This window comes from Mus caroli, unplaced genomic scaffold, assembly GCF_978045245.1.
Source record: "Mus caroli unplaced genomic scaffold, Mus_caroli_1 scaffold_15, whole genome shotgun sequence".
Taxonomy (NCBI): domain Eukaryota; kingdom Metazoa; phylum Chordata; class Mammalia; order Rodentia; family Muridae; genus Mus; species Mus caroli.
This window is the reverse complement of record NW_028227270.1, coordinates 29,141,391-29,155,394: the sequence shown is the minus strand read 5'-3', so window position 1 is coordinate 29,155,394 and position 14,004 is coordinate 29,141,391. Positions and strand designations below refer to the sequence as shown.

Below are 14,004 nucleotides of genomic sequence, written 5' to 3'. Positions count from 1 at the left end.
ATGGTTAAATAAAACATGGGTTTGGCACCGAATGATAAATGTTCCATCCGTGGAATGACTTACTGGTATGTGCTCTGACATGGATAGTTTTGAAAACATTAAGCTGAGTGCAAGGTTAAGAGTCACAGAGGACCTCATGCTATGTAAGTCCCTGTAGATGATGTACTGACCGAGAACAGGCAGAATGTAGGTTAGCGGTTGTCTTGTGCTGGGACTCTGTGCATAACAACTGTCACCCACGTGGGGTGATGAGAACACTGCAAAGCTGACAACAGTGTTGTGACTGACAACAGTGACCTCTGATATAACTCATGAGGAGAGAAGCACCTGCCGAGCTGCACACTCTAAAGGATGAGATGGTACTGTGCACAAATACCACAACAGAGCCACTGGGTAGCACTGAGCGACAGGCCACACTCTTCATCACAGTGGGACATGGAGGGAATAACCTAGAAAAAGGAATTAAAACTATGTGCATTAACCATGGGAAAGAAATGGAACTGATCAGGACTCATAAATGGGTGGGAAAGGAAGAGTCCTTACGCAGGATGACATACTTAGAAACGAAAAGAGCACATACATCTGAGGAACCAGAGTGCAAGTGCTGTAAAAAAAGAAAACCCAGGGACACAGTTGGGTGTCTGTCCCTTGGAACTTGCAAGGAAGGAGGGTGTGTGCGAATCCAGGAAACCTCCAGTTCAGCTCTAGGATGTGCTGTGCTGGTTAACAGTGCAGTCAGGACAACTGACATCAGTTCTGAGGGCCTTCCACAGCTGAAAATAAAAACAGCTGGCTGGGGTGGCACACGTCTTTAACCCCAGAGCTCGGCAGGTAGATCTCTGAGTTCAGGGTCAGCTTGGTCTACATGGTGATTTCCAGGTCAGTCAGAGCTACATAATAAGACCTTGTTTCCAAAATCAATCAATTGAAAAACATGGCAATTATCTGGTATCTGGATAACAAAATACAATCTGCCATGCAATGAGCAAGTATTCAATCCATATTTTTATTTAAGTAAATGACAAAATAATTTTATACACCAACCTTCACGCTGTTAAAAAGATGACGACATTTAGCCCTTCACACTTCATATGGCCTTTCCTTCCTGTGCTCTGGCTTCTAGAAGCTTCATGATTCTCCTTCTCATAAAAACGTTTATGTCTTTGGTGAGCAAACCCTGGCATTATAAAGTTCTTTAGTGCTCACAAAAGTAGGTTCCTGTCAGATTAGCCTGTTGTCAATTGTCTGAACCTAAACAGACACTGCCCCTCTGATAATGTAGGCACCAAGTACCTCCGTTTTAGGTTTTACTTAGAAGAACCCGCTTTGGTATGAAATGTACTGCTTAGGAAAATTGAGGCCTTTACACTCCATTGTCTTTTTCTTCTGAAAGCAGGAGGACAAGAGCCTGAAAAGCTCCCTTCACAGAGCAGAAACCATCTCAAAAGGAAGACCACAGAGACGGCTGTTGCCACAGAGTTGTTTTGTACAGTTTGAATCTTCAGTTCTCTGTATTTTACTCCAAAAATGCAGTTTTCATTCTAATGTGGGAGAGAAGTCTGTATTTCCACCATTTCCAGCTTATCTGCCCATGTGTGCAGGTCCTTCACACTGTGTGTCGTCCATAAGTCGGTAAAGCATTCAAGCCTTTTCCTGGAGAAAATAATAAATTATTAGTTATTTTGGAAATGAGATTGATGGGACAGCACAGGCTCTGTGACCAGGAAGCTGTGGCGGTGTCCTCCATGCGAGGGCTACAGCTGCATTAAAAGACCCAGTTATTGATTACCATGACTGTCTTCCTGCTGCCTTCTAGAATGGTGCCTGCAGGGAGGGCACATGACTTCTTAACTCTGCCAAAGGCAGCTGATGTCCCTGTCTGTCCAGGAAGCTACAGGTGACTGTATGTAATCCTTTCTGTATGTGATAAGCGTGTAATTAGTTCTTAACTACCATTATAGCATACTCACACATACCATACAAGAGCTAGTTTGCTTTCTTTTATCTGACCAAGAGAACTGATGTGAAAAACACTTTTAATCAATAGGGAAAATAGGTACAGTGTCCTGATAAAGCATGGAATATTCCATCTTCAAAAAAACTTTTGGGGATTTTGTGTATGAGTGTTTCCTGGCATGTATGTTTACGTACCATGTGCATGATTAGTGCCCACCAAGGCCACAAGAGAGGGTCAGATCCCTTGGAACTGGAGTTACAGATAGTTAAGAGCTGCCATGTAGGTGCTGGAACTAGAACCTGGGTCCTCTGAAAGAGCAGGCAGTACTCTTAACCACTGAACCACCTTTGTAGATTTGAAATATTCCATCTTAATGTAATATCCCACCGTATCAAGAAAACTCTGAAGTCTTTAAAATGTCACGTATTAGGTGGAAAAATGAATGTCTATAATAATCTGAGTGTTCCAATTTTCTGACTTTAGCTTCTGAGGCTATGGTAGTAACAAGCATGAACTATTTTATTACCAGCTTGGCTTTGTTTGTGTTTTTCTGAGACAGAGTTTCACTATATAGCCCTGGCTGTAGACTAGATCAGCTTCTAACTCGCAGAGATCCCCCTGCCTCTGCCTCCAGAGTGCTGGGATTAAGTGGGTGCCCCCTCACAGGCAGCGGAATCCTCGGAGGCGGCAGTTTGTTAGACTACCTGTGTCTTTGGAGGCTGCAGAAGGTTAAGGTTTAGATTTTGAGCTCCCATTGGTAATCTCCCAGGAAATGTTTTATGTTAATTTGTCTTGTAACAGAAGTAGCCTGAAACTGATTACACTGCCTTGCCCCTGGTGTGACAGTGCTGACTCAGGAAGCTGCCATCATGTGGTACTCTGGTGCTGGGGACTTGGTCAGTCTCTGCACACCACCACCCACAGCTGGCACTGGAGCACAGCTGCTGTGGAAGGAAACTGAGGCAGAGAAGCGCATGCTCTCTACACAGCACTCAAGCTGCAGCTGCTTCTTCATTTTTCATGTTACAGAGAGTAACATGAAACTTTGATTTCATGTGTTTGTGTGTGTGCCTAACATGTGCACAACATGCATGCAGCTGCCCTCAGAGGACAGAATCTGATGTTGATCAGATTTCCTGGAACTGGAGTTATAGGCAGTTGTGAGTCACCTGTGTGTACTGGGAAATGACCAAACCATCTCTCCAGCCTCATAAATATTAACATTTGTTTGTTTGTTTGGCTGTTTCAAGACAGGGTCTCACTATGTAGTTCTGGCTGGCCTCGAACTCACAGTAATCTGCCTGCCTCTGCTTCCTGAGTGCTGGGATTAAAGGCATATGTCACCATGCTCAGCAATATTTTAATACTGAAACTTGGTAATGATTCTCAGAACTAAGTATTATCCTTAGGGAGTTCAGGAACTACTGGTAATCCAGCTGTAACTTTCATTTTGATTAAAAAGTTTTCTTGTTTATTTATGGTCAGGTGGGTCTAATCGTTCCTTGAGGGAACTCAGGCTATTTCCTAGTTGTTCAAGAAAGGCCATAATGTATTGCTTGTTCACAGGATGTTTTCCTGGTGGCATCTCCCTCTAGGTGCATTCCAGGAGTAGGCTAAGGCTGGCTCATGAGCTGACTACATACTGACTAGCTGGCAAGGGTGAAAAGCATTCTCAGAAATGGTGAAGGAGAGGAGAGGACAGAGAATGCAGAAAGCAACCCGATTATAACCATCATACACAACTCAGAAATACAGGATGAGTGGATAACGGGAGAGCATGGCTACTCACCATGTATAGCCAAAAAGGGTTTTGTTCATATTCTGAAAGGAGTCATCTTTTCCCCAAGGTTAATTAATTCATTTTATTTATGTGTATGAACCTATGTCTGCCTTAGTTTATGTGCACCATGTCTGTGTAGGTGCTGGGGACTGAATTTGGGTCCCCTGGAAGAACAACAAGCAATCTTAACTGCTGAGCCATGTCTGTAGCCCCATGTCCTGACAGAGTTCTATAAGGTTTTGAGAATTCTTTTTGTCATTACATGTATTTATCTGGGGGAGGGAACATGTCACAGTGTACACAGAGGACACCCCATGAGAGCTGGTTTCCCTTCCCACCATGTGGATCCCAGGATCACTCAGCTCTGCTGATAATCGCCTTTACCCATGGAGGCAGTTTTTATTGGTCCCTGACCCTGACAGAGTTCTTAATTCTGAAAGCTATCTCCCACTGTTGAGGCAGTCAGTGTGTAAGAGAAGCTCTGTGCGGGCCCTGAGTTCTGATATTGAGCTCAGTAACCTCTAACTGTGGTTCTCCAGCAGCAAAAGTGTTGGTGCACATGGAGTTAATTCTTTAGGGGAGAAAAAAAAAGACCAAAAAGATGGTTTGCCACCTAATGAAGACCTGGCACAAACAAAGACTGAATTCATCTGTGCCTGCCCCAAGCGGCTCTCCTCTGGCCGTAAGAAAGCCCACAGAAGCTGCACTCCAGAGGCTCTGGGTGCTCATTTACAGCCCTCCCCCCCTCTTTCCAGACAGCTTGGAAGCTTCCCTAGGAACGAGAGCGAAGAACAAAATGGACACATCTTGACCTTCTCAGACTGACTAAGCCTTCCAGCTCCTTAGACTTGTGCGCAGCTTTCTGTAAGACTTCTCTAGGCACGTCTGCTAGCTTCGCCACATTCAGTCCATAACTTCTCGCTGCAATTCCTCGGGTTATCTGATAGAGAAAAGTGACAGAATCCGGCATCTGCTCCATGTCACCTATGAAATAAAGAGGGGAGAAACGGCGATCAAACGATGCCTGAAAGGCGAGTCAAGGGGATGAAGGAAGGAAGGAAGATATGAGCTCCTGCACAGCCTCTGTTAAGGGGAACGCTCTAAACATACTTTTCTCTCCACCCGTAGCTGGTTTTATTGATTTTATTGATTTAAGAAAGTTTTGAAAATGTTTTGCTTATAGGAGGCTTGGCTCACCTAGCATAGTCTTGAATAGTCAACAACTGTAAAACCTGAACTTCTGTATTAAAAGAGAATGGTTTAGGCGTTTGTTCTTTTAAATAGGGAAGGAACCATTATGTGTCCCACAGCTCAAGTAGCAGGGAAATTCTGGTTAGAGGAGGTGTGCACACCGAAGGGGACAGGGCTACTCAAGGGCCACTTGGGATGAAGAGTTTATTTCCACATCTGTTAGGAAGGCCATTTCCTCCCCTTGAGTATGAGATGGACCCAGTGACTCACTTCTAATGGACAAAATATGACACTGTAAAGAGCAGACCAGAAACCACTGTATCCTTGGGCATCCTTACATTTTTTCTTGCTCCCAAGAAAGCAAGCTGTCATGTTGTGGGCTGCCCTGTAAAAAGGCTCATGTTGAGACCTGTCGCTCATCAATAGTCAGGGAAGGTCTGTGAGGTCTGTGGCTTGTCAACACCAAGCTGGTGCTATACCCTGGGGGTTGAACAAAGCCATAAGAACGGTTGGGAAGCCCAGCCTGGAACTGGCTGCCTTCTAGGCAAAGGCCCTAGAGGTGCTCAGCTAAGGTCCCCTTGGTGTCTGACACACAGAAATGATAGACAGGCTTTGTTTGAAGCTGATGTTTGAGATAAAGCTGTTGGCCACTGTCTACAAAATACTGTAAGCTAATACTGATAAAAAATAAAAACACATAGGCCAATGCCCTCTAACTCCCAGTTGAAGTATCTCTGAAAGACCATCCCAGCCTCTGAGCACTCTCTCTCTCTCTCTCTCTCTCTCTCTCTCTCTCTCTCTCTCTCTCTCTCTCTCTCACACACACACACACACACACAAACAAATTTGAAACTTTTAAGAACTAGGCAATCCTCAGGTACCATGCACAGATAGAGCTACACACACGTCCATTTTTCAAACCTAAAGCACCACAGGGTCTTGAAGCTCTGAAACAAAAATATCGCACCACATCTGGTTGCAGATGAGCCAGCTCTGAGGTAGTTTCTGGGACCCTCACACAAGCTGTAGATTCACCAAGGGCTTCCCTCCCACATTTCCTTATTTGTCACCTGTGTATGCTTTGATAATAGCCACTGATAAACGCCAAGACCCGTGAACACAGCAGTGGAAGGGGACAATGGAATTTACCTCCTCTAAGAACTCAGAAGCAGACAGATAATAGCTTTCTCGGTGTATTTGCAAGAAGTAGGAGGTGAGAATAGCCTAGACTCAGGCATCTATACCAAGCACTGAGAATACCTCCTACCTCCACATGAGAGCAGGAGCACAAAGAACAGGTGAGGAGTGGGGGAGCACAGCTGAGGGAGTAGGGAGTCAGTGAACCCTAATGGCTGGAGTAGGGGAGTACAGCTGAGGGAGTAGGGAGTCAGTGAACCCTACTGGCTTTTTGCTACTCTTCCGTGTGCACAAGCAGAAGAACTCAAACACCCGTAGCCATCAAAAATGCAAACCTCTCATTTTAAGACTAAAATAGTCCTGGCTCATTCCAGGCTAATCTAGCTTCCATGCTGGTCTTTCTTAAGCAAGGCAACTCTCATTCATCTGTTCGTGCACCCATCTGTTCAACCCCTCTGTCCAAGCACGCTGGTGGCCAGCATACACTGACAGCCTGTAAGGAGCAAAGTGCCTTCCTCAGAAATGGATCTGCTGACACATTTTCTAAGACTTGGTTTTTTTCCCTTTACATATAATTTGTACCATATGTTGAGATACACATATATGTGTATTATATATATATATGTATGCTATATATAAACAATAGAGATAGCTGTAACAATGATTCTGAAGTCTCTGTTTTCAGGACAGGCTTCACTGTGTTACCCAGGTCACCACAAACTTTTGGCTCAAGGGATCCTGTGCCTTAGCCTCTCTCTTCAGGAGCTGGGACTATAGACCATATCTTCTTTGTGCACATTTTCTACAATTTCTTTAAAGCATACTATAGCTATGACCTATAGTTTAATTGCATAATATATTATACTACCCTCAACCTTGACCACATCATTATCATGTTTGTATAGAGAGTGGGAGTCTAACACCAAATGCTGGTCTCTACTTGAGCGTTGATTGTTTTCATGACTTTAAGGGAAAGAACGTGGTCACTCTCCACAGCTACCTAGGGGTCTCTTTCTCTAGTTACATTTTGTCTCAAGCCTGCACCTTCTTGGTGGACTATATGCACTTGTGTATGTGATGACAGAAATATGGAGGCCAGAGGATACAAGTGGGAGGAGATGAGTAAACACCACCCAGTGTCCCACATTCTTACTAGTCAGTTCTCATCTTACAAGCTACACCCCTTTCTTAGAGGATATTTTAAAAGCTAATCACTGTTAGTCTATGAATATAATAATTCAAGTTTCTATTATAAAGAAAATTAGCAAAATATTTTTTAAGGCCAAATTTCTCAAGAATGTTATTAAAGAGATCTGATCAAACGGTTTCCAAATCTTTTCTACTTTTTGATTTTGCTGTGGGGGACACTGCATGCATGGCACAGAGGCTGTGTGGTGGTCAGAGGACAACTTTTGGAAGTCAGTCTCAGGGACTGAACTCAGAATCAGGCTGGGCAAGTGTCCTACTCCACTACGTTCTCTCACCAGCCCCGATCAAGTTCTCTCTGAGGTTGTTGCTGGGTTTTTTTCGTTTGTTTGTTTTTATAGATTTATAGATGCTTAGAGATGGATTAAAAATCAGATGACAAGTCTGGTTTACCCCCTTTATAGGGTCTCATGTAGCCTACACTGGCCTTGAACTGGCCAGATAGCTAAGAAACATCTTGAAATGCTCTTCATGCCTTCACCTCCTAAGAACCAGGGTAGAGGCATTCCTTACATTACCCAGTTTTGTCTAAGATTTTCCAGTTTGTTTTCTGGCTGCTGATCCATTGCTTTGGCAACCACGTACCCCTTGAAACATGGACCTTGACATTTACTTTGTTTCACTGATATTAGTAATGGCCTACCCAAAATCCATTCCACATCTAATAAGACTTTTGCATTATAAGGAATTAACAGCTGTCCACTTAATCAGAACAATTCCTCACATCTAGCTCCAAAAGTGAGTCCTGATTCTGAGACAAAGTCATTTCTGCCATTCTCATTTAGATGCAACTCTGTTCCGAAAATGAGACTGGAATGATCCTAAGCTGCTAGAAGGCGCCTGGGAAAAAGGCCCCTTGCTCCTAAGAGAGTTACAGAAAGAAACAAGACATTGCTCGGTGGGAGAGTACATGCTCAGCATGAACCAAAGTTTGAGCTCAACACCCAGTGCCAAAAGTAAAATAAAGCCTCAGACAGCGCTAGCTCCTGTTCTAGCTGGGGACACTGTCAGGTGTCTGCTATGCAGTATCTCAAAGAGCTATAACTATCTCCCCACTGACCTGTGGCTGGAGCAAGCAAAGCAGGAAGACGGAACAAGGACAATCGCAAAGAGGGGGAGCTGGGGACTGTGCTGAGATGCCAGCCTGCATAACCTCAACTGTTGACCCACTGTGATCAAGCTACTACTGGAACTCAAACACTTAGAAGAGAAAGTAAGAGACTCTCTAGGGGACCACAAAGGCGGCCTGAGGACTGGAGGTGTGCAGCAGGCTCGCATAGCAGCCACCTCACAAGAGAAGAGCCACCAAGGGCTGCAGCAGGAGGGACTCCAGGGGGACTAACAGGTTCAGTTATGTTGGCATTCTGTACAGATGCTGTTTTCAAAGCTATCAGGAGGCAAAGGAGGATTCCGCTACAGACTCAAAGCAAACGAAAGAATGCAAAAATAAAACCTAGGCAGTCTTGGTTCTTAGAACCCAGTAGTAGTTATTGCTCGTCTGAGGAGTGGGTGCTTGCTGTCACTGCTAAAATGCACATACCTAAAGGGACAACAAGGTGAATGAGGACATGGGAGGACAAAGGGAAGAGAGGGCTGAGGTCCCAACTAACACAATGAGATCACTGATAAGCTGACCTGTGGCTCCAGAGGTGGAAACGGTGCACATCACTCAGAAGCATGGGAGAGGCAGAGGGAGGAAGACCTAGTCTCCCTAAGAGTTATGTTCATGGAGAAAGTTTAGATCAATATAATAAAACGCCAGACACTCTAGAGGATGGGATTCTGCTGTAGGCTGGCAGGGGGGTAGGAGTGGGTGGGGGTGGGGGTGGCAGAGGAATGTGATGGGGGAAGGGGCTGAAAGCTCTTAGCAGCACTGCCTTAGGCCCTACCTGCTGCAGAACTCTACATTGTTTACCCGTGGGTTTTACTTGCAAGCCATTTTCTGTCACACTGGATGCAGATTAATAAGAAGCAAAACTTCATGAGAGAATTTATGAGGTGTTTTTCAGGGCTCAGAGTGGAGAAGCAGTGAGTGCCTAGCATTACATTTATCTTAGGTCCAATACTTTGTTTTATTTGGGCCATCTGCCTGGTTTCTTTCTAAGTTCTGTCCTTAATTTTTTTTTTTTTAAATTAAATTTGGTCTCTGGAGTGCCTTGGAAAATGGATTTTCCATTACAGCATACCAACTGTGCAAACTACCACAGGCTGGTAGCTTAAAAAAACTACTACCGAGCAGGGATAGTCTACAGCTGACTAGGTTACTTATGGTACTTGAATTCATTCCTGTTGGTTAATGCCGTTCTTTCTCAGAGAAACAAACACCTCATTCTCTGATGGCAGCAGTACTGGGAAAGCTGGGAAAACAGGACCTAGAAGGAGACTGGGTTGGGCCTGGGCAAGCCACTTTACCTTTCTGAGATCCACGCATCCCCACTATGAGATATGGCTGGTGGTAAGTAATCGGTGTAAAGTGACACTGGGAGGTGGTGAACACTTTAAAGATGACTAAAGATCCTCTGCACTTGACTATGTTATCCTAGGATAAAAACCAATGAAAACTGTGGGGACTAAGAGGAACCCCTCCTTCTGGAACAAGGGTTGCTTTTTAAACAGAGAAGGACTGAGTTTGCAAACATATAGATGTACACTCTATGCAACTCAAAACTTAGAGCAAATGAATACTGACAAATGTTCTTTATAATGAACACTCACAGCTTATATTCTTAATAAGCAATAAGCTCAAACTCCTATAAGCCTTGAGTTAGCAAAATGAAAGGCAGGACTATTCGACTGTGCTATGCAAGGGCTCTCTTACCCGAGTCCTGCTTGCTTTCATCCTCATTGACCAAGAATCCCATGTGGTAATTCCCCACTTGCTCTGGGTAACATTTTTCTAGTTCACAGACCGGTGGATAGTGGGTAACGAACAGTGTTAAAGATTTCACCTAAAACAGTAAGATATACAGTGTTGTTTTGATTAAAATGTTACAACTTTAAAATTTCAAATCTTTATAAAAGCTACAAGAACAAAAATTACCATATACTCTTGGCTTAGACAACAAATTAATATCTTTACACATTCCTTTCCTTTCTCTAGCCTATAAAGGCAGATGGGCAAACACACATGCATGCGCATGCACGTTCACACCCATCCCATAAGCATGCAAACACAGACATGTTTCCTGAATCACCTCTCCCTCCTGCAGTACTGACGACTGAACCCAGGGCTTTTGCAGAGTAGGCGAGGGCTCTGCCACTGAGCTACAGCCTCAGTCGCAATCATTTGACAATTAGTTGCAGATAGCATCACCTATATAACCAGAATAAAATTCCTATATAAGAAACTTACTAACATAGAATATGACTCATATGTCTTCTTAAGTATCAAAAATGCTTTTTCCCTCTTGTTTGTCCTTTATGACATTAACACTGTGATTAACACACAAACTTAACTGCTTTCTTATTACCAGAAATTAAAAAGTAGAATTTGAAATTTAATAAACAAAACAAAAACTAAGTTTCATCTATACAGGCACCATTCAAGTTAAATACTTGGGCAAAACCACAACAAAAATATAGAACTGACTGCTCTTCCAGAGGTCCTGAGATCAATTCTCAGCAACCACATGGTGGCTCACAACCATCTGTAATGGAATCCGATGCCCTCTTCTGGTGTGTCTGAAGACAGCTACAGTGTACTCACAAAAAATATATAAACAAATTTTTTAAAAAAATTAAAAACACACTGAACAAAAACTTTGTATTTCTGAGAAAAGACATCAAAGATCAGCTAAGTACAGAGAAGCCAGGCCATGCTAGGCTCAGGAAGGGTCGCTGCTGTCAATGGTGGTTCTTCCCAACTTGATCTAGAGACTCAACAGAATGCTGAACCTGCTAGACGGTGGATGGGACAGGCTGCAGCAACAGTGTGCAACCATGATGTGAGGGAATAGCATTCCTGTTCTCTCTGGGTCTCTGAACTGCTTTCCTTTGAGGAAGCCTGGCTTTGTTTTATTACGGATGCCCAAGAGACCCAGAAAAGAGAACAGAAGGCCCAGCTAAGTGCCAGCACCAAGCTTTCCAGCTTCTGTGTGAGCGACATTAGCAGGGGGTCCTGTAGCCCTTGTCCCACCTTCAGATGACAGCTACTCCCACTGACACGCTTGTCACAGCTAGCAAAGATGGAATTGAACAACACCCAGCGTTGCTGCGACTGAATCCCGGTGAGCAGTGACATTCATTCACTAACAGTCACACCACGGACACAGTAGAGCACAGCAGAAATTATGAACTAGATTTCAGGGCTGGCAAACTCATTCTGCTGTAACTTCCTCCTGAAGGTTAAGTAGATGTTAAAATGTGTTGACGGTAAAAGGGGACTTTACCAAACCTTTACCATATGTCGTGAGATGTATCTTTTCAAATTAGGATTAAATAAAAAGGAAAGTGTTTTAAGGGGAAGGTGCATGTTATCATTATCATGACATCCTAATAAATGTCTGGACAAAACCCGGAGCTCCTCTGGCTATTTAGTTCACTGAGAAAGGCAGTGAAGTGTTTGCCACACATGTAAAAAGCTGTGTGGTGGTGTGAGTTTGTAGTCTCTTTCCTGGGGAGACTCCATGGGGCTCACTATCCACATACACCTCCACACACATGCACATTCCTTGCACATGCACACATACACAAGGGGAAGGGGGCATGCAGGCATTACATGAAGGCTTTACAACTATAGTTATACAATAACCATGAGACCAGAGTTCATGTCTCTCCACAGAAGATAACAGACTTGTTAATCATCTCCTATTTAAATGTATGCTATTTTAATATGCTAGCTTCAAACAATATTAGTTAATGAAATTCTAAAGCTGTGATGGATGCTTACGTCTCGGATAAAATACTCTAGAGTTGCATAGGCGATGGCGATTCCGTCATGGGTGCTTGTCCCTCTCCCCAGCTCATCCAGGATAACCAAGGACTGTGGGGACGCTCTCCTGATTATTTCCGCTGTGTCCGTCAGTTCTTCCATGAAAGTACTCCGGCCTTTGTAGATATTGTCTGCAGCACCCATCCTACAAGCAAGATGAAAACACTGGATTCCCAAGTTGTCTCCCTAGGAGGCCAAATGTTGTTTTATGAACAATGCATTTAATGTGTGTGTGTGCAGTAACTGAAATTCTATTAAATAAACATCTGTTGGATATAAAGAATGGATAACAGAGTAATGGACAGCTCAACTTCAAATTCCAAACTGACATCTTGGTGTTCCCAGGACAAATCAATACTTCTCTGTGTTGCTACGTTTAGCAGTAGGACTTGTACAGTAGAGAGGTTTTCCCAGCATTTCATATGAAAACCCCAGGGTAATTAAAAAGTAAATTACTATATATAAAATAATTTATTTTCACACAACAAAATCTTTGTCCTAGAATTAACTTACAGGCATTTAGTGACCTTGGTCAGCAGCTCACAAGAGGTTCCCATGTAAACACAGCTCCTACATTGAAGAGTCCAAAAGTCTCAAGGCTATCCCTTTAGAAAGAATCTCCTGGAGCCTGGAATATAACCTACGTACTGTGCATGTCTCGTAGAAGGCTCTACCGTGGGTATTTTTTAACTCATGGAACCGTGGTTCCTGAAATTTCTTCCAGAACACAGGTTACAGTAGGTTCTATGTCACATACATTTGTGAAGACATTTATTCAGTATAAAGGGAGCCTGGGAAGGTGAAAAGGAGCAACTAGGTTACAGAGTATGGTCATGTAACTAACTGCACAATCTAGAGTTCAGGCTTTTAGCTCACAGTTGGCTTCTCAGAAGGCTAACTGCTTCTCTGGGAAACCCTCTTATCAACTTAGTTCTGCTTCCAGAGTTCCACACCAGGCTCTCGCCACACCTGGCCTGCAGCACTCGGACATTCTGCAGAGACTCATGGTCACTCTGAGTCTCGGGCAGCATGCTGGAGCCCCCTGCACAGGAGACTGAGACGAGGCCTACAGGTGGGCACAGCTCCCGAGTGCTGCCGATTCTATCCATCTTAAAGCCACTAACAGAAAGCATCTCCTGAAACGCTGTTTCGTCAGCCACGGTCCAGCCACGTTTTCTGTCCATATGCTGATACTTCCCTCAGTCTGACAATGATAACAGTCACAACTTGGACTTTACAAGTCCCCAAAGCCCACCTGCTGAGGGCTTGACCACTAGCCACTGGGAAACAGTGAGACTTCCATGGGTTGAGTCTACATCGAAGAGAAATCGACTAGGAAGGAAAAGGGCTGACAGACACCATAGGAAAGAAGACAAAAGAAAACAAGAAAGCCCTGCAAACTAAAAATAAAAGCATGATCACTTAAAACAATCAGATGCTGAGGACAACTATGATGATTAACCTAGGAGGTGCAGCCAGAGAAATCTCCAAGGGTGTAGACAGACACGTCAGGGACTGGAAAGGACACACAGATGTCCTGAGCCCACGGCCACGGCTGTAGACAAGCACGGGAGACAGACACAGTGGACTAAGCCAGGTGACAGAAGCCTCCTGAGGCAAGGCACTGAGCATTATGGTTAGATTACATTTCGGTATAGTTTTATAGTAAGACTTTAAGAAATGCTAACTATTTCAAAGAAAAATCTCATTGGGAACAAAGGGAGGAGACTTAAGATTGTGACCCAAATTTCATCTATAATGGAAGCCATGTTGGAAAAGCAGGAAAAAAGCCTTGAGATTTAA

General features: G+C 43.8%; 1 protein-coding gene across 2 annotated transcripts in view; it reads right to left on the bottom strand.

Annotated features, from left to right (window-relative positions):
* Positions 1-1,005: 1,005 nt before the first annotated feature.
* The window catches only part of Msh3 (mutS homolog 3), a 149,134-nt gene continuing 136,135 nt past the window's right edge, over positions 1,006-14,004 (bottom strand). Inside the window, exons 21-24 of one of the 2 annotated variants that reach the window (XM_021180634.3) lie at positions 12,160-12,346; positions 10,090-10,219; positions 4,550-4,721; positions 1,006-1,653 (exon numbers count right to left, since the gene is read on the bottom strand). In XM_021180634.3, coding sequence (XP_021036293.1) covers positions 1,542-1,653; positions 4,550-4,721; positions 10,090-10,219; positions 12,160-12,346 — 601 coding nt within the window. In that variant the 3' untranslated portion in view covers positions 1,006-1,541. The remainder of the gene's footprint in view (positions 1,654-4,549; positions 4,722-10,089; positions 10,220-12,159; positions 12,347-14,004) is intronic. The other variant, XM_021180633.3, reaches the window with a different exon arrangement.